This window comes from Leuciscus leuciscus (assembly GCF_965113295.1).
Source record: "Leuciscus leuciscus genome assembly, chromosome: 19".
NCBI classification, from domain to species: domain Eukaryota; kingdom Metazoa; phylum Chordata; class Actinopteri; order Cypriniformes; family Leuciscidae; genus Leuciscus; species Leuciscus leuciscus.
The window spans coordinates 11838332-11860040 of NC_138743.1; the positions used below are offsets into that span (position 1 = coordinate 11838332).

The 21709-nt window shown below is 38.0% G+C and overlaps 1 protein-coding gene across 5 annotated transcripts in view; it reads left to right on the forward strand.

The window, feature by feature from the left end:
- Positions 1 to 20435, forward strand: part of enah (ENAH actin regulator) — a 105160-nt gene extending 84725 nt beyond the window's left edge. For 3 of the 5 annotated variants that reach the window (XM_082148205.1, XM_082148204.1, XM_082148203.1), the window contains exons 5-14: positions 6460 to 6830; positions 10344 to 11078; positions 12404 to 12735; positions 13058 to 13197; positions 13349 to 13397; positions 13540 to 13591; positions 13967 to 14033; positions 16231 to 16315; positions 17011 to 17068; positions 17888 to 20435. In XM_082148205.1, the coding sequence (XP_082004331.1) occupies positions 6460 to 6830; positions 10344 to 11078; positions 12404 to 12735; positions 13058 to 13197; positions 13349 to 13397; positions 13540 to 13591; positions 13967 to 14033; positions 16231 to 16315; positions 17011 to 17068; positions 17888 to 17925 (1927 nt within the window). In that variant the 3' untranslated portion in view covers positions 17926 to 20435. The remainder of the gene's footprint in view (positions 1 to 6459; positions 6831 to 10343; positions 11079 to 12403; positions 12736 to 13057; positions 13198 to 13348; positions 13398 to 13539; positions 13592 to 13966; positions 14034 to 16230; positions 16316 to 17010; positions 17069 to 17887) is intronic. The other 2 variants (XM_082148206.1, XM_082148207.1) reach the window with 2 other exon arrangements.
- Positions 20436 to 21709: the final 1274 nt, after the last annotated feature.

Genomic DNA, 21709 nt, shown 5'->3' on the forward strand with positions numbered 1-21709 from the left:
ACTTTTTGACTTGACTGGGCAGGTTTAACTTCTTGAAAGAATACTGAATGGCCCTTTGACAGATATGTCTGGTCTGAACAATCCCAGCCATGCTTCATTGTCATTGCGGTGGAAAAATAAAACATAGCCTACCTTTCAGTGCCTTTAAAAGGTAGGGTAGGTAATCCTGTTCAGAAACACTTTTTTTTATACTGGGTGAAATGGTCCTTCCATCCTGATAGTAGTCAATACATTGTGTTTAGAAAAAGGAATGAAAAAAATCAGACCTCTGTAGCAGCTGCAGGACAGTAAAAACTCTGACCAATCACTGCCATTCGGTGCGAATGTAGAGAACCAATCAGATGCCTTCATGTCTCGTGCCCGCCCCGAGCCCCACTGCGCGCGCTGCCCGGCGTGCACTCATCACATGTCACCGTTCCCGGAAATATTCAGCTCAAAGCACCTGCATATGCAGTCAGCGAAGGCAAACAAGGCAAAAACTACTTCCTCGGACCCTGCCCGCACTCTTGAACGACCTCCTCTGCTTCGCCCTCAACCCCGGACCTGTCCTCGAACCGACGATGCGGTACTTGTCTCCGGACTCGGAGTGTACGTTAGTCTTCATTAGAGTCAACAATGTTTTCATCATGGAAACTCTTACATGCAAAACACCGTATATGTTATGAATCTTACACGAAATTCATCTTCATCACAGTGTAACTGATGGTAATGGAAAAACGTGTATCAATGCAACCTGTTTTTAGTTTTGCCTTATAAATATAGCTCGTTACCGAATGAAACTTTACCATTATCGATATGCTAGCTTGATAGTGAGTACTAAAAGAAATCTTATTTGTTTATATTCATAGTGATAAAGTTAGGTATTTTATTACATGTGATTCTGACATGATGTCACTGTATGTACTGCGCTCCTTCCTCTCCACTCGTCTCAGGTAATAAATGCGTCTTGTTCCAGCCTGAGCGTTTGGCGTCGCGCGTTCATGTGTTTTGGGGGCGTGGCTTTGGAAGGAGCTCAGAAGGGAGGGGGTGGAGTGAATGGAAATAATGAGCTGTGTTTATTGCAGATTAAAAGGTCTACAGTCACTCGATTTTTATATTTTCTTTTTCAGAGTACTTACATTTTAATTATGTATTGGTATATAAAGACAGTTTAAACAAATTTGGAATGTTGTTTTTTTTAGAAAAATGATTACCTACCCTACCTTTAAGATCCACCAATTTTGTTGAAAGGGGTTATTATGTAAATGCATAGAAATGTTGAAGAACCAGGGTGCTGGTTTTCTCTGACATGATCATAAAGAGGTACATACATACAACAATACATACAATTCAATTCACATACGAAAATGAGATTCAACTCCTATTAACGAGGAAAACGCCTATGAAGTTGAGAGGTTACTGAACCCCTCAACCCCATATTTTGGCCCCTTCCGGTCTCTCGCCTGAGAGCAGATCCCGCTTCTAATTTTAAGCGTTTGTGCTGCTCGTTATTTTCAGAATGTTGTGATCTCCTATGCCAGGGAATGCATATGTATCCAATGTGACTAGGCACAAATAAAGCACTCAACCGAAATGGTGCGAACAGGTTTGGGGTGTCGTTCTTATTTAAGAAACAAGGAGCGCACACATTTGATCCAATAAATCCTTTTTCCTGTTGGTCAAATGCCAGTTTGGTTTAAAGTGATGTTTGTTCTGGGTTTATTTTCAGCAGCTTCCGAAAACAAGAAGCCCTTGATATTATTATGACCCCTCCATCCGTGTAGGATCGCTGGGATTGCACAGCAGTTGCATCATGAACAGTTAACCTCACCTGACCCCGTATGTGTCATGAACCATCCTCGCTCTTATGTTTAAAATTAAATACAGACCTTTAATATCACATGCCCAATTTACCTTATTTCTCTTAAGTGTTCGGTCAACGCTCCTCTCTATAGGGGGCTTGTTTTAATACCCTGTTCAAGGGGTGACTTATGACTGGCTCCGCTATGGCTCCCGTGAACTTTTGCGGTAGTATATTACCACAGACATGAGCGAGGCTTCCTCTGCTCTTTAATTACATCTCTGAGAGCATGGCTCAGGCTCAGCAGGGATTTTGGGGGAAGTGGGACACGCTCTCAGCAATCCACCCCGCAACAGCCTTTCGTAATGTAGTGGCTCAGAATACATCCTCTGGGAACCCAGGTACAAGAACAACTCTGAAACAAGGCAACTAAATTAAGCAGATATAGAGAACTCGGGCAGTAGACTAAGCATGTGGAAGCTCTTTTTGGAAACTCTTCATAGTAGACCTTGTGGATTCATGGTTAGCTCTTTATAGTTTTATTCCCCTCGACTCAACCCAACCGCACTTGTATCAGTTTCAGATGTTGAACAACTGACCCTTTGCTAAGCCACGACCCTTGGTGTAGTTGTAAAATTTGCTCAAAGTGGTTAAAATTGACCTTAGGACAGTTAAATGATTGACAGCCCAAAATAGCCAATCTGAGGGTACGTTTACGCGACAAAGTTTATCCTTTGCGTTCTTTTGTGTACAGACGTGTAAAAAATTATTTAAAACGCTGTATTATACATTGTAGTTGGCGATGCCACTTTGTAAAGAATCACTATGAGCCTATAGACCTTATGTAGCCCCGCCCCTTTTCAGCGCTGCGCTCGTTGTCTTTTGTCTTCCGGTCTGTATTATCACAGCGATCTTGCGTATTTATGAATGAACGGCTCGTTTTAAAATCTTCCCGGTCTACTGACATTTGTTAAGACATCTACTTTAAACATTACAATCCTCATGATAACTTTCATTAACTTTACATTAAGTAAATCCACTTCAAAAGCTGATTACTCTTGGACAGCAATGCCATAGAAATACGTGTGTGACCGGAAAAACGGAAGTTCAAAGACAATATTCTAAAGATGGCTGCGCCCTCGTTTCTCTGGCGCATAAGGTCTATAGACGGAACACGTAATACGCATGCGCATGACATCACCTTTTTCAAAAAATTTCAAAAAACAGTTTGTGTTTTCAAGCCTGCAAAATGCTGTTGTCGTTTAAATAAACGACCAAAACGCATAACAAGTGTTCCGTTTTTAGTCTTGTAAACGGCGCCTAATCGTTGCACAGAGTATCCTTGTTGCTATCTGCCATTTTGTTTGTCAAGCTATCATTTTGGCAAATTTGATCAACTATGGTAAAAAGTTGTTTTATGGCAGATGTAATTTGAATATCCAGAGTGGCTAGTTAATTAAGTTTGGTTCGTTCCATTCCCGAAATCACCTGGTAATCTCAAAAAATGCAAGTGTTGGATCAGACTTGTCTGTCTTTATGACATTGGCCTGTGTTCATTTTAAACTTCTGTGATTCCGCAATGTTCACTCCATTAAATAAAAAGACTGTTAAGGTTTGTGTGTTTGGCCAGTTTTCATTAACACTAGTTCCAATTTAGGAAATTACTTGTCGTCATTTTGTTTGACGGACATAGAGTATCCGCCCTTTTAAAATTGGTGGGCGTAGTTAAGTAACCACTGTCATAAGGCCTGTTGAATAGACATTGTCCTAACAGTTAGACTGAAGTGAAATATGGCAAAGCATTTTCTCTTGCTGCTTTTACTTTAAAGATATTAAATTGTCCAAATATTGCAATGAAAAACCATCAGGTCAGAATCGAGGCAAAGGTTGATAAGTTATCTGAAGAGAAAAACCTAATTTGAAAAAGATTTCAAGTGCTAACATTAGTGCAAGTGAACAGAACTACTGCCGTTTAAACATATGGTACTGTGAATTCTTTAGTTCTGAGATTTGAGGTTGGTTTCAGTGACAGGACTGATGATACAGAAGGCGTGACTATATCGTAGCAGGTGTGACCGTGCCAGTTGGAGCCTTAGGCGTAAACGTGCTCTTCTTAAGGGGTCTTTTAAACGATTGGGGTGTGGTTTTCCCCATCTTATTCTCTTCTTTGGAAACTTGTGGAGGCATGATGTCGGTGCACCTGAGCTGATATTTGTCATGGCGATGACTGTCATACTGAGTGGAAGGTGTGCCTGGCAAGGTCCCAGGAAATGATATCATATACGCCCATTCATGCAAAAAGACATGTGGGAGATTAGTTGACAGATGGGTAGAACAGGATCACCTGTCTTAATGCAAACCCCAATGACAAGACTCGGATGTGTCTGATTATGTATCATCCAGTTTCCCATGACAGCTGAAATCTGGCAGAACATATATTCAATGAGCACAAGAGGAGATCCTTAATGGTTATATAATTTAAAGGAATAGATCACACAAACATGACAAAAGGTTAATATGGGTGTCTTAAAGGAATAGTTTCCATCTTAAAATGAAAATGTCATTATTTACTAATGTTTCCTCAAGAAAAATAACATGGAATGCTTTCTCTTTTGCCATTAGAAAATCCCCTATGCTGGACTGTTTTACTAGTCATTTAAATTACTTTAAGATTAAATCATTTTGATTAGGAAGTCTTTATATTTTGTACTATATTACCAACCTGATAAATTGTGTGTGTGTGTGTGTGTTCCTGGTATAAACCCTACATTACGGGAACAAAATGTCCCCACAAAAATGGCAATATCCAAAATCCATGTCCTTGTGAGGGCATTTTTTTGATCCCCACGAGGAAAATGGATTATAAATCATACAAGTGATGTTTTTTGAAAATGTCAAAATGCAGAATGTTTTCTGTGATGAGTAGGTTCAGGTTGTACAGTATAAAGATCATTGTCTATGGAAAGTCTCCATAAAACATGGAAACCAGGTCTGTGTGTGTGATTTATGTTGTAATTTATTTTTATCATTTATTTTAGTGCTTCCAAATCAGTTAATCGTATCTATGATAAAAAAAAAAATTTGTTTACGTGTGTGTGTGTATATATTATTATATTTATAAAAATATTAAATATATGTCTGTGTGTGATTATTATAATTGTTATTATAGCAAATGGGTTTGGAACAACATGATTGTGAGAAATGACAGAATTGTCCTTTTTTGGGGGGAATGTTTTTATATATATATGTGGAAATTGTGTACAAAAACCTGGATTGTCATCCTTAAATGATGACTTGAAGTTAAACTCCTTATAACACACCATGTCCTATTTATGCTGTTAGGCTCTTTGCTTTTGATTTGCTTTCATTCATGTTTCTCTTCAGTTTGTTCTGCCCCTCGTCTTCAAGTTAGGTCCATCTGTCCGGTTTCAGAGCCAGAGCTGCAAACAGCCTGTTTTTCCTCATTTACTGTGCCTACTCTCCACACTAAATGTATCTGGCTCTCTAATGTAATTACACACTGGAATTCTGTGCTGGATGCTGATTAAGCACAAGAGGAGTGACAAGCAAATCTTTCATAAACCCTTACTTAGCAGAACATCTGCAGGCGAGCTGGTCTGATGCTGAAGTTGGCACTTCTCGCACCTCTTGTTGACCCATTTGAGCATGCTGCCATCTAGTGTATGATGTGATGTACTGCGATTTTAGTGATCAGCTGTCTCCTTATCTGGAAGAAAGCAAGTTCTTTTTGTATATATATTTTTTTCTATAAAAGTGTTTATTACTGAAAATGTCCCAAAGGCCCTTTAAGGCCATCTTGTTAACGGCCCCAAACAGCTGTTTTACAAATAAGCTCCTGCTATACACTGACTGAAATTGAACCAGACCAAAACTGTTCCTCAAGGTTACTTTTCAATTAGCCTATGTACAGTACATCTCATCAATCATCTATTAAAAATCTAACAGTGGCATTATTAATATTCTTTATTTAGATCAAATATATATAGCACAACATATTTTTAGGCTTGTCCAGCTGCACTTGCATGTTTAATATTGTAAAATGTACATAAATTAGATTTATTTCATTTTATTTTTTATAATTATACACCACCATTTAAAAGTTTGGTGTCAGTAAGATTTTTAAATGTTTTTGAAATATGTCTCTTATGATTCCCACAGCTGCATTTATTTGATAAAAAAATACAGTAAAAACAGTAAAAAAAAAAAAATATTGTGAAATTACAATTTAAAAATAACTTTTTTTCCATTTTAATATTGTAAAATATTATTTATTTCTGTGATGGCAATGCTGAATTTTCAGCATCATTACTACAGTCTTGAGTGTCACATGATCCTTCAGAAATCATTCTAATATCCTGATTTGGTGCAAGAAAAATGTATTATTATTATCAATGTTGAAAGATATATATCAGCATTTATTGAAAACGTTTTGTAGTCTGTGTCACTTTTGATAAAATTTGTTTGTGCCCTTGCTGAATAAAAGTAAATTTCTTTTAAAAAACAATTCTTACTGGCCCATAACTTTTGAATGGTAGTGTATTGTATCAAAATTACCTAAACCAAATCAGAATTTGCTAATGCTGTGTTGTGGCATGGTTGTTAAAGAAGGTTTAACCGTGAAAACTGACTCATTCCCTTCTGCTCTGATGTGTCCTCAGGCAGCTGCAGGATCTCCAGCGTCAGAAGGAGCAAGAGCGGGAACGGCTGGAGCGAGAGCGGCTGGAGCGGGAACGGCTGGAGCGAGAGATGCTGGATCGGGAGCGCGCCGAGAGAGAACGTCAGGAACGGGAGCGTCAGGAACGGGAGCGGTTGGAGAGGGAACGTGCTGAGCAGGAACGTCTGGACCGCCTGGAGCGTGAGCATCAAGAGCAGGAGCAGCTGGAGCGAGAACGCCAGGAACGGGAGCGCGCCGAGCGGGAGCTGATGGAGAGCGAGCGTGCGGAGAGAGAGAAGCAAGATAGGGAGCACCAAGAGCAGCTGGACAGAGAGCAGATGGACTGGGAGAGAGGGAGACGCATCTCCAACGCCGGTGAGCATCTTTATCTTCTCCATCGTCTTTTTATAGACAGGACTGACTGATAAGATGTAGACAGGATAGGCTGAGGTCAAAATATGAATGAGGTTTTAACACAAACTAACAATATATGTGGCGTTTCTTCTGTTGCTGAGCATGCAAATGCTTGTGAAATGCTGTTAGTGTACATTAGAAATAATTTATTACTGTGCTGCATTTATTACACCCATGAAATTTTATTTAAAACTATTTTTAATGTTAATGTTATTATTTTATGTTAACTATGTGTTCGAACTGGGGATGCACCTATATTACAGTTCTGGCTCCTAATTGTTTTCATGCTATGGCTGATAACCGATAACAACATTAAATATCTGTACTTATTTGCCTAAAAATAACTCGCCACATCCGCATAAACTAAAATAGATGCGATTCTTGTCAATGTTAAATCAGTTATTTGATGTTTAAGTGAATGTAAGCAGTACCACAACAATATAATAAAAGGAATGAATAATAAATAAAATATGGAAATAAATATTTTATATTTTAATTTTAAAATATTAAATTGGAGATGTACATCTCTACTATAATGCATCTCGATGTTTCCTTTTGTTGTTCTTGCTGTAAAATATATTTTTAGTATGTGCTTGGCCTCTCGTTCGACGGGACACTACCTCCTTGCGTCTTATTATATCAATAGGCGATCTTCTCCTGACGTGTCCATCTGTCAGTATGTTGGAAGAATCCGAATCCACAGCTTGAAAGATGATGGAACTCACTAACTAACCACGTTTCTCTCACACTCTCCTGTGTACAGCTCACTAGGATTATGGGTAACCTGCCAGGGCTTGAGAATGGGTGGGTGTCGATTCAATACAAATGTTGCTGTAACCTGTTTTACTTTTGTCATTTGACATAGGTCTGATAGAAACAGGATATTCAGCAGGAAAAAAAAATGCCGGACATGTTTTTTTTCCCATCTGTATTAGATTGGATCGTGAAAAGTGTGCGTTATATAACAGAATGTGTTCAGACTGAATTCAAGGTTGCTAAAACATTGGCTTAATTGCTATTTGGCTATTGGTTAACATTATCCAATAGCCTGTATAAATAGCAGAAAATGTTTTTTTGTGTGTTTTTTTGCTTTTACAAAGTTTCTTTTGCTTTAGATTAGAATAACATGCACCTTTGGATAGTTCACAATAAGACAAGGAACTTGCAATAAGAAAGTAAATAAGGTACATTTTGACTTACTGGCTTTAAATTGCCTGTTATGAAGTTGTGCATATACAGTATTTGAGTTCATCATATTAGATACAATTCTCAGAATCATGCGCCATCCAAAAATACACATGGGGGAGGGGATGTTTATTCCACAGACACTGTATGAGTAGGCATCAGGCTTTGATAGGCATAATTGTCATTCAAGTGTTAAACATTTGAGCATGGTGCATGTGTGATATTTGCATCAGAAAATCTGTATTATATGCCACTGATGTTGTACTTTGGATATAGCAAGATACAATATTCCACAGAAGGAATGCCAAAAGTACATCAGTACCAAGGCATAAACCTTTTAAATACTGTATAGTTTGCTCAGGGATGTATTGAACCTAAATTACTACTAACTCAACTGGTTTTGTTACATATTAACATACTGAATTGACACTAAATTGAGTTCTCTGTCTATTATGAAGTCTTTCTGAATGGGTGTTGTATTTTTGGTGGATATTGTCTTGACTCTGTGACTTCTTCGTCATGTCTGGGAGAAGGATTATCAAATAAATACCCTGAGATTCTGGCGGATGGGTGCAACAAAATCTGTATCATTAGTTGAGGCACTAGTAGGGATAAGTGAAAACAGGTACTTGTTTATGATGATGGAATAATATGATGGAAGGTGTAAATGGATAACAATAGCCAAAACTTTTTGCTAAAGGTTCACTTTTTCACTTCAGCGCATGATATGCAATAATTTGTAAATAAATATTCATTAGTATTAAAAACTGTGTATGAGTGAGGATCCCTAGTCACAAGTTGATTTAGTAAAGTTGGATTAGTCCAAAGAGCACAGCCGATTGGTCTTGCCATGTGACCACCTGTGCTTTAGGAGTGGAAGAATTTCATTAAGTCACTCTGGTGAACATATTGCATTACATCATGAGTCATGTGGTCTGCTTGTCAAAGCTAATAGTGTGGGAACGCAGAGGAGGCCAGTGAAATGGAAGAAAGTAAGGTACAAATAGGTTAAAAAAAGCTGCTTGTTCATGGAAGCCAGCTTGAACAATGGGAAAGGGTTAATAATCTGAATGTAGGGCATGATAATTTGTGTTTGCCTGTGTGTTGACGTGTATTTTGAAGAGTGCTCAGGGGGCGTGGTGGGCTTCACGCAGCAGGAGGGCAGCTGTGTCTGCAGGCTGCTTATGAGAATCACTAGAGCAGAAAGATTTGGCCAACATATGGCAGGCAGTGACACTTACAGTGCACTCTCAATAAACCAAAACATGAATTTACTTGCATTTCCTATATAAACACCCATAAATATATGGCAAATTATAATTACTATAATTACTAATAAATGCTTTCATTCAGCAAGAATGCGTTCAATTGATCAAAAGTGACCGTAAAGACATTTACAATGTTACAAAACTGTTAATTTGTTTTTTACTTTTTTTCCAAATAAAGGCTGGTCTTTATATTCATCAAAGAATCCTGAAGAATTTTTTTTAATCACAGATTCCACAAAAATATGAAGCAGCACAACTGTTTGCAACACTGATAATAATCAGAAATAGAGTGTTATTTTAAATTATAATAATATTTTGCAATATCACTGTTTTTACTGTATTTTTATGAGCATAAGATACTTCTTTTAAAAACATTTTTAAAAACGTACTGACCCCAAAAATTTGAATACTTTTAGTGCATATGTTTGTGATTTTGTACACAGCTCCTGTTTCACCAATAATGTTGTTTCAGTAAAAATTTTCAGTGGAGTATTAGGTTGAATTAGTTTGAACCCATTCAGATTTTAATGTGATATTAGACCGTATAAAGTGCAAAAAGAACAAACAAGTTTTCATTAGCATAACTTCTATTCATTATCATTTATTTGGCATGCAGAGAGTGCATGACTAGCCTTTAGCAGGCGTGTGATGATACTGAGACCCTAACCTCAGGTACATCCAGGAGTTACAGTAACCCTTCGGTGCCGTCTCCTGAAAGTACTACATGCTAAACAGGATGTTTGTGTAACATTTTGCCCATGTGTTGGAGTTGATCTATCTTTTCCAGTTCATGATGTTTTCACAGCTAACCGATTGTACTAATTCTAGTGTGTTCCCTGTTCATAGACAGAAATAAGAACATATGATGGACTTGTAGGTCTCTGCTGGTTTTCTTGCTTCATTTGCCCCCTTTCTCTCTTCTGTCTCCTTCCCCCCTTTCTCTCTTTGTCTTGTGTTCTTTCCCTTTGCACGGTTGCTGCTACCTCCCTCCTGTCCTGTCCTGTCCTCCGGTTGTGTGCAGCATTTGAAAGCACCCTCTACACTCCTCCACCTCCCGAATACAACAAGACCACCTCCTCCTTACCAGTCTCTCCTTCCACACCCAGTTACCCTCCACCGACGCCATTGCCCTCCACAGCCACTCCTCCAACCCCGCCCCTGCGTCACTCGGCCTCCCGATTTGCCACATCGCTAGGCTCCGCCTTCCACCCGGTCTTGCCTCATTACGCCACTGTCCCTCGCAAACAACCTGCCCCGCCCACACCGCCTCCCCCTGCCCCAGCTCCTCCTCCTTTTGCTCCGGCATCCAAATCTGTCATTTGGACGGCTAACAACTTCACTCCCTTACCGCCTTCTCCTCCGGTCATGATCAGCAGCCCCCCGGGCAAGGCAACGGGCCCTCGCCCGATGATCGCAATCCCAGCCCCCAGTCCGCTCTCCCAGAAACCCCCTTCGCCCATCTCGGCGCCCAATGGGCCGCCCACCTCGCTTCACTTCCACACCTCATCCCCCGTCTCGGGTCAGCCATTCTCTTCACCCCCGACGCCACCCCCTCCACCGCCCCTGTACTCTCCCTCACCCACCTTGCCCATCGCTCCCCTTGTGTCTTGTCCCTCACCCCAGCCTGCTGTTCTCCCTTCTCCTTCCACAGCCTTCCCCGCCTCTGCTGAGCACTCTGTAAACTCTGGGTTGGGAGACTCCTACTCCTCTGCTCCAGAGCCGCCCACTCAGCCTGCTGACTTCCCCAGCCAGCCGGGTAAGGCCTCTTCTGTGTCGCTCAGCCTCCACTAACCCGCTAATTGGGGTTCGAGGAGGGGGCCTGCCATGTTGAGCTGGGTTGCTTTTGGCTGCAATTGGCTACTATTGGCTACTATCGATTGCTTGTTGGCTCAATATGAAAGTCCTCAGGAAATGTTTTGCTGTTTTGTCTTGTCTGTTGGGTTGTACTGGTTCCTGTGATCATAGGTCTGATGAATGCTCGTTTGTGTGGCCTGTAATTGTGTGATATGGCATGGCATGAAAACACATCTCCACTCTCTCGTGAAACTTTGAATTGAGTCTCACGTATTGCAAAGCGGATGTCTTCGCTTTAGTTCTCATCCTTTTTTCTGGAGTTTATCACAACCATCTCATTCTGATTATTGGTTTATGGTGAAGAAGTTCTTGATGTTAGCATGTACAAGTGAGCTGTCAATGCACAGTAAGCTTTACATGATCTATAACTGGCCGCCCCACATCCTCTGGTTATTATTCACAATCACAAATTTGATTCATGAAACAATGAAATGAAATAAAATTCATCCTTTTTCGTCTTTGACTAGGTTTATGTTACAAACTGCATACAATAAGTGGAGATTTTCATACGAGGTCAGGTCATCAGCAATGAATGAAATAAGATCAGCTCTTCCTCTGAATTATTCATAGAAGAGGTTTTAGACTTCACACTTCATGTGCATGATGCAGCTTGACACTGAGCTAAATTCTACACACTAATATGATTAACTTGAGTGTGTTTGGCAGGAATGCATGTCACATAAACTTCAGCAGTTTATACCCCAAAAAAGCCAAATGTGAAAAAATAGTCAGGCTGATACCTTCATAAATTGTGAAGATTTTTACTCTTTATACATAGTGATGCAACATTAGCTTTGTTACATTTTAAGGATTAGATGGGATGAAACCATTTTACATCTCTGCATTTTGTTACATTTATGTACAGATTTGTTTCATATTCCCATAAATCATCACTTTCTTCCTTGTGTATGATGTTATAATGATCATCAGCTATGGACAATCATGTATTAGTGTCATCTGTCTGTGTTCACTATTATGAATGAGCTTTGGATGTGAATAATTATTATGATGTTATATTATATTACATCATATTATTGTATTGTATTATATTATATTATTGTGCTGACATCCATTTAGCTCATTCTGGATGTAATAATCTATTTCACAGTGCAAAAAAAAAAGTTAAAACAGTCCTAAATGTAGAACAAATCAAAGTTTAACTGATCAGTACAGGAAGTTACAAAGATGCATCCTAACTATTATGTTCTTTTTTATTTATCCCTACAGATTCAATACAGGGGATGCCAACTCCTCCACCCCCACCACCCCTCCCTCCCAGCTCCACTGTGACTCCCACCACTGCTGGACCTCCACCACCCCCTGGTCCCCCTCCTCCCCCACCACCTCTGCCCCCCACACTTACCCCAACAGGGCCTCCCCCTCCCCCTGGGCCACCACCTCCACCCTCAGGTCAGGCTCCGCCACCAGCACCACCTCCACCCCCTGCCCCACCTTTGCCCTCGGGTCTGTTCACCCCCTCGCCCACCACAGATGAGAACAAGGGCCTCTCTGGGCTCGCAGCCGCCCTTGCTGGAGCCAAGCTAAAGAAAGTGCCAAGGGTAAGGGATTGAGGCCTGTAAAACTCTCATTTGCATTGAATTACACCTGAAATGTCTTAAAGGGATACTCCACTTTAAAATGAAAATTCTGTCATCATATACTCACCCTCATGTTGTTTCAAACCTGTATGAATTTATTTCTTCTGCTGAACAGAAAGGAAGATATTTAGAAGAATGTCAGTAACCAGACAGTTTCTGGTACCATTGACTTCCATAGTAGGAAAACAATATACTATGGAAGTCAATGGTACCAGAAACTGTCTTCATATCTTCATCAGAAATGCTAAACATGTTCAATACCAAATCCTATATGTTACTGTAGAGTGATGAGCCCCTGGCCCCAGCAGCAGGACCCGCGGTGAGTTCTGGTGGTGCCAAACCTGAGGCATCCCGTGGGAATGGTCTTTTACCTGGAGGAGGAGGTGGTCTAATGGAGGAGATGAGCGCCCTGCTGGCCAGGAGGTAAACTGCGTGCTTTATCTGTCTCTAATGCCAGAATGTTTTCAAACAATGATTAGTCTTGGAAATGACTATGAGGCCAATTATCAGAAATGTTGTATCATAGCCAGAAATGAAATAAAATGTAAGAATATGTACCATTGATTTGATACAGGAGAAGAATTGCTGAGAAGGGATCATCACCAGAGCCTGAACAGAAAGCTGTAAGTTAATATAATGCCTCATTCAGCTGTATACAGTTTCTGGCCAAACCTGTACATATAGACTACTCTTAATTTTATTGATATGATCATACTATTTATTTGATGGATTTTCAATAATATATATTTTTTATTTCTCCATTAGGATGACATTGAGGCTACCATAACTCCAAAAGTGTCAGCCTGTAGCACACCAGGTAAGCAAGGGGAAAGCAATGATAAAAATAAATGATAAAACCAAATAATAATGCTCCTTATGAATCATTAGGTTAGCAAAATAAATGGGGTTATCAACTTTTAAAAGGAAGGTGATGTTTCCCATATCTTTTGTTTGTTGTTCAGTCAAAATATTTTAGTGCATAGTCATCCAACACTGGCTACTAATACTAATGCAACATTTGGCAGCTGTTCAGTCTATCTCATGTTAATAATTTAGCATATTGTTGAGCCTGTGCAGTTAATTTTTTTTTAACTGGGTCTTGAAGCAAAACCATTGGAGAATCATGGCTATTTAAAAAATATGAGAATATCAATATCATAAAATGTAACATTGCATTGCATTTCTTTTACAGATATGCCCAGAAAGCCTTGGGAGAGGACAAACACCATGAATGGTAGCAAATCACCAGTCATTGGAAGGTAATAATTTGCATGTTATACATCCACCAATTCATAGTGCCTTTTGAAGAAAAATGTCCAGCTTTTGGGATCTGACTCTTCGGCAGGTCCCGCTTTCTTAAAGCTAAATTGAATTATTGTTGCTTCGACTGCTTTGCATCACGTGCTTGTGGCCGGAGGCCTCCTCACAATCGCATGTCAGAATGCAGGCAGTCGGGTCCCGTGCTTGACATCACTAAAGCACAGTGTTGTTGCTTCTCATCAGATCTGTGTGTACTAGAGCTGTTCAGCATTTTTTTTTTTTAAGATTCGCTTATTTTTTTTTGCTTAGTATATACCATCCATTCAGGCATTTGCACATACAGCTATACAAATGATTGAAGCACCTTTCAGTAGGGCTACACTGAAATATAAATATTTCTCCTTTAAATTAGACCTAGTGCTTTCAGAAGATTACTATGAAAATAAATAGTTCAGATCCACACTATTGACCTCTGACCTGGTTAGTCTCTTTACTCTCACAGACGGGACACACCATGGAGAAATCAGATGGGTACTGACAAGTACTATGATTCCTTAACCAGGTATAAGAGGCTAGTTTGAGAACTCTTTCTAGACTTTGTTTGTTGAGAGTGCTCTTTAAATAGGATGAGGGTTGCTGCAGTGATTGTCTTCAGTTATTCGTTTTTTGGGTTTTTTTTACACACAAATATTTTGCTGTTGCCAACAATATAATTACCATGAATGTGTCCCTGCTGCTTTTATATACATATAATAATAAATTAATCTTGAATACCAAATAAGCACATTTCTGAAGGATCATGTGACACTGATGATTGGAGTAATAATGCTGAAAATTCTGCTTTGCCATCACAGGAATAAATTACATTTTAAAATATACTAAAACAGAAAATGGTTATTTAAAATTTTACAATAGTAAAGTTTTTACTGTATTTTTCATCAAATAAATGCTGCCTTGGTGAGCATAAGAGGCTTCTTTGAATGGAAACTTTTGAATGGTAGTGTATATAAGCGTTTTCACACAAAATAAATGTTAAAATAGTTTATAATAATTTCACAAATGGGACAAGAGTGAAACGATAACATCTATATATAATGTAAAGTAAATTAAGGCCTAATAAAAATAAAGTTTCCAAGACTATAATCCTCAAAAAAATCTGTTAAATGTAATAAAAATCACCCCCTGTTAAAATAAAGTGCACATAGTTATAGAGAAACACCTTTTCAAATGTTTCTTTTCATTGAGAAAGGGAAGGAAGCAATGAAGGATTAACCATAGTATCATTATTAGAGCGCCCTGATATATTGTGCAGTACTAGGTGTCGTCAAAGGTCATATCAGAAAGCTGGAGCATTTGTCCACTCTTGCCAATTTGTCCACCTGGTTCCAAAGATAACATGCTCCCTCCTCCCCTCACAAATGTGCATTTAATTTGGTTTATCCTTTCACATATAAAATGCAGAAAGCTTTGATACAAAGCCTTCAGGCTGTACACGCTTGTATCTCACACATAAGTTTTGCTCTGAAATTTGTTTCCGATTCTTAAACTATGTCACAATGTTCTCATCCGCTTGACTTCTATTTCCTTTCTACACAAGGCAACCCACTGTTCAGCATTCATTTATTTTCCGATGGGATAGATAAAGCGTCATTTCCCTCATTTCCCTTATTCTACCCTACGGTGATTATTGTGTTGGCAATAGTAATTGTGTCTGATTCAGCTTCAGACAAGCATGAGAGTGATACGGCAGCTGCATTGTGTATTTTGAAGTGTGAATCCTGTCTCAAGCTTTTGGTTTGCTGTGCCATTTTTGTTGGGGTTGACTTTACAAATGTGTTGCTTTTGATGAATTTGCAGCTCCTCTCAAGGCTCATTTTCATGTCACCCAGTTATGCATATATATATATATATATCTATATCTGGATGTGTGAATTTCCTTTTCAGTACAACAATTTCAAGTTCCTGAAATCTGAAATATCCTGCATTTTCCTCACATATCTTGAATCATATCCCATGTTTATGCTGTGTTGATTCTTTGAATCACCGATTGTAAATGGTGCTGTAACAGTGTAGATTTACAGCATCTGAAATGACTGTTAAAGTGTGTCACTTAACTTCTGCCTTGCATCTTGACTGCACAGTGTCGACTTCTGTGACTAAAATAGCTTTGCTTCACACCATATCTTTTCTTCTTAGACCAAGGTCTACACCAACTCCTACCGGATCCATAAGTGCCAATGGGGTGCCAACAGAAGCTCTTGACTACGACAGATTGAAACAGGTACTTCTCAAAAACAATAAGTAACTAACTTGAACTGAAACTCATTTAACCTTTTAGCCCTTTGGGTTTGAGAGAGGGGCTCACTTCCTCAATACGTTGGCAAAGTCTTACCAAAGCTAGTGGTACAATTTCTAATTACAGCACTTCCTAAAAAACTGAAGGAGAGTTACTGGTTGAAAGTGCACGCTTTTGTGGGTGTGTACAATTATAGTCCTCTATACAAAGGCAATACTGTACCTCCCTTCTCTATGAATGAGCATGTTAGATATGAAAGGCATATGTAGGAATCTCACTTATCTGAGGACACAGTTACTCAAGTCGCTCAGCTCTGTCTGCCTCAACTTTTCCCCCGCCAAGTGCTCCGAGTGTGTTTTTGTTGTTGAAGAGTTACTAATAGTAGCCGCACTCATTGACTTGAGTGTTGATATTATAGCATATGCCTACTCATCTGGATCTCTTGTCATTTAATACTTTTATAGCTGCATTTGATATAATAGCTTATATTAAGAACTCATTGCAAAGGGTCATGTCAGTGTTTTTACTTGGCACAATGTCCTTATGGCATCTAATTTCTCTTGCCTTCTAGTGTATATATTCTAGTCTTGAACGCAATCTAATTGACCTGAAAACAGTTTGATTTGTATATAACAAACAGTATTCTAATCCAATTCTTAATGTATTGATTTTCTTTTTAGGACATTCTAGAAGAGATGAGGAAGGAACTATCAAAGCTGAAAGAAGAACTTATTGATGGTAACATTTTATTGCGTTGTATTGCCACAATATATGATGCACATTGAGCTTTTTAATACTTTTAGAAATAAAATACTCTACACTGACACAGTCAAAAGTTTTAATTTGTTTCTCATGATCTTAAAACATTTTGATCTAAAGGCCTATGGTTAAATGCTTGATAATGTTGTTGTTAATGATAATAATAATAATGATGATGATGATGATGATAATAATAATACAAAAAATCCCTTATTTCCCTCAATTAAAAGTTAAAGGAAATCTAGCAGAAATGTAGGTAAACTGGCCAATTTATTTTAAATTAGTAATACTATTTTTTTCTAAATCAAAATTATTTGTTAATATATTCATTTTTAAATGTATTATTCCTTTTTTTATACAAATGTTTATAATAATAATATAATAATATATATAATAATAATAATAATAAATAGTAATTTATTTGAGCATTTATTATTTTATATTTGTGAATGCATTTATATAAATGTGTATATGTATGTATTTATATTGTATTTATTTATTTATAATTAAATAAAAAAATAGATACATTTATAAATGCATTTCAACTATTAATTTATTTTATACAAATTAAATTGTCTTTACAAAATTTCAATTAAAAGTTTCATATATTCCCATATTACCTTTTTGTGTTCTTTCATAGTTTTAGTGACATCACTATTGTTTTAACATTTTAAAAAGTAATAATGAATGATTAGGTGTTTAAACCTTTGACTGTACGATTTTTTTGTGTAAAATATAACTAATCTACAGATCTGGCCAGGACTGTGCCTAATTCTTTTGTCGTCTTTGTGTTTTCAGCAATCAGGGAGGAGTTGGGCAAGTCAAACTCTGCATAGGAGGATGAGATGCACCTGTATTTTTTTTAATCACAATCTGTCTCTTCAGAGGTCAGCTTCAGTTATCTCAAAAGCAATGAAAATGGAAAATTACAGTTTTAACCAGTGGTGATCACAATAACCATGTTAATTCGGTGGATCTGTCAAGTATGATGCCGGGAAAGACAAACTTTGAGCGTGGGGGGGCACAAGGAGGCGTATCAGCGAGAGGATAACCAGACGCCTCAAAGCGACGCCATACACCAAAAGGCCCCATCTTGAGGGAAGTCAGGACACAGTCTTAAGGAAGTGACTGTCAGTATGCAATGGATGACTTTTACTGTGGAAAGAAAATGATGAAAATAGACAAACTATTACTGAATTACATAGTGTATTAACCATTGAAGAGTGAAATTGTAAATCAAGCAGATGACATTCATTCTACGGCACATTGTTTAGCAAAGGGCAGGCTTTGTTTATGACTTTAAAAGGTGGTAATGGTGGTGGTGAAGTAACGTTAACTCAGTTGGCCTTGTATAGAGCAAAACCTTGAATCTGGCCAACTAAATGAGTATGGTCTATTGCTGCAGGACTCTAAAGCTTGTCTTCCTACTATTTTAACCAGAATATGTACATTAAAATGATGACAAAATAAACATTATACCTGCAAGTCATTCAGTCAACCTGTTCTAATGTACGCCATGACCACATCAGGTAGCTTACTCGCGCTTTTGGTCGGTTTCCATTATTATTCAGACTTCTCTTTTCAAAAGTGAATGCTCAACAGGCTGTCTCTAATGAGCCACTGTTATCTGTATACCTTCTTCGTCTTGTGTGTTCGCTAAGTGTTCGGGAAGATCACGAAGGACAATGCCTTTCTACTGTACATCATTGTAGCTCTCTACCAAAATCCTCTCAGCCAATCGAAGTTAAGGTTGACGTCAACGTCAGCCCAGACCGTATCTGTAGATAGTGCTAACCAGAAATACTATGAACTTTTTATTCACCGTAGGCTCTTTTCGTATTTCTTTCGATTTCAGTGCATGTCTTCTTATGAACGGTAAGGGAAAAATGGTTGCCACGAAAAATTATTTTGTTTTCAGTTCATAAGCAATAAGTGTAGCATTGTTACGCATTTTTTCTTTTTCTTTTTGATCGATCATCCACTCTGCCCTCAAACTGTGTATGAATGTTCTCCATACGCATTCTCAAAAGTGCAGTTCACAACAGACACCTCTTTATAGCCATAATAAATTTGCAGGGGTATGACATTTTACTCATTTTCCTTTGGATGCAAGTATGTGGAAGATCATGTATGGCAAATTATTCATTTTGCATGGAGTATTAACCAACTAAACAAGTCTGGAGTGTCTAATGAGGGCCAAGCAGCACATCACAGCTTTTTAAATGGGACTTTTTTTTTTTTGTCCAATAATTTTTTTTATTTTACCTCTCTGCACACCGGAAGGCACTTGGCTGTTTTTCAGAGGGGCTTTATCTTCCAACACACTTTTGTTAGGGAACTTTTATTGGGAAATGTGCTTTTTAAGACCGAAATCTTTGTACAAACATGAAGTGTGATTATAGGCTGTGCAAATTTTGAGGAGAATAACGGAGAACATTTTTGACGTTCTCTCAGATCAGATTTTTCCTCAGTTATCCATTTCCCCCATGCTATGCTCACTTGTCAATCAATTCGTAGTTTTTTTTTCTTTTCTCATTTGCGTAGTTCAATACCATCACTCAAAATAATCTCTCAAGGAATAAGAACGTTTGTCTAGAGTGTTTACAGCATTGATTGCACTTTAAAAACCCGTAGAAGTTCAAATGATTCTATTGCTGACAAGACGGCCGGCACTTTGTGATCGGCAGTATCACCAAAGCTAAACGGTTATCTCTAGAACGTCACAATCTCCAGATCCCTTTGTTTTGACGACAAATAACTATTGTTGATCGGTCTTTAGATTAAGCAAAATGTTTTGATCAGGGTTGATTCATTCCTGGATAAACCTGTTTGTGATCTTCATGGTTTGTGCCTTGTTCGGAAATTGCATTTGATATGTCAAAAATGTAAAAGCGTATATATAGAGAGTATTAATTTAGGGCCTGCCATAACTTTATTCATTTGTTTTGCATTTTGCTTCAGTGAGTTACAAAGGACACTTACGATCTTTGTTTAAAATCAAACATGCATTCACGTTCTTTTCTCTGTGTCATTTTTTTCTGTTGCATTACAGTGTGGATTGTGTTATGGTTAACACCATGTATGCTGGTGGGATCTGAGAAGTGATCTTTGTCGTGGTGGAAATCAGTTGAACAATATTAGGAAAACATTGATGGTGTTGTCAGCACACTGAGATTCGATTATGAGCAGACTGCTGGTCAGATTCAACTGAATGTCCTTGTAATGCAATTTTCAGTTTCTTTTTTTTTATCGTTCATGTTGTACCATACTGTTTTCATGTTAATTAGAAGTTTCTTACATGCTAACATTGTTTTGTTTGAGCAAATTAAATAAAAATTGCAATACATTGCTGTTTGCATTTATTTATGAATTAAAAAGCAGAAATGGATTACATGACAAACCAGTTTTACTTCACTGTATGTTCCTTTCAAAGCAGCAAACACATCCTGAAGGGATTAAATTGCATTCAGGTTATTGATTTCCACTCAAATCTTATCTTAGTAAGATTCCTTACTCCATATGCACCTTGTTTTAACATGACATAACTTCAACTTTCACACCTCATCGAAAGCAAATGCTGCTGTTCTGTTTGCTGCTGCACTGTTCCGTTGTGGCAAACAGGAAGAAGGCAGGACTGAAATAAAACTGCAACTAAAGAAGTTCCACGAATAGTTATAGAACACCATACTCCTCTTAGACACAGCTACAGTGCAATCTTACTGGGCCAGAAAGCAGCTACTAGCAGTTCAAGCACCAATATGCACAAATTGAGACCGCTCCAGGACTGAGCATGTAAAGGCAATGCTACGGTTCACCTGAAGTCATATGTAGCAGTGCAACTTTGCAAAAACGGAAACTATATAGAATGAGACTATATCTGCTGTGCACCTACTCTTCAGCATAACCTAAGAAAAGCTGGTTTGTGATGAACACGTTTGATTGGTCAATAAGTCAGCAAGCTGATTGTTTTTCTAAATTAAGCAGTTTATTGGAAAAAAAAGAAAAAGATATTGGAATCATATTAGTCATTATATAACTTACATTCAATATAAGATTTCTATTACTCATAACAACCTAATTTAATAATGTAATATATCTGTGCAAATGTAAATTATATCACAGAAATCTATTTTAAACTTCACAATGTATGCCCTACAAAGTTCACATGATTAAAAATTGTAGGCTGAAAGCTCAGTAGGCCTATTAGGCTACTTTAAAATGTAATCGTCTGTTGTTTTTGCTCTAAACTTTATAGTGATCATCTTATTCAGTGTTGTTTTCTAAGGTAGGCTACCACATTTACTATTGACAAGATACAAGTAGCTTAATAACATAACGACAAAACAAGGTTCTGTGTTTTAATATAGAAATAACAGTTACCTTTCAATCAACATGATAAATCAGAAATGGGCGATTAAAAGCATTTATGAACAGTGTCAATCTGAAAATAAAATTAAAACCAGAAAACTTCCAACAGATTCTAAGACGTATTGTTTTAGTTATTAGTTTATGTAACGTTATTTCAAAAGCATTACTGCTTTACGTCATTACTGAAAAATCAACTATTTAACGTCAACTCCAGTTTAATAAACATTACATTAATGAAGTATATTTATTTAA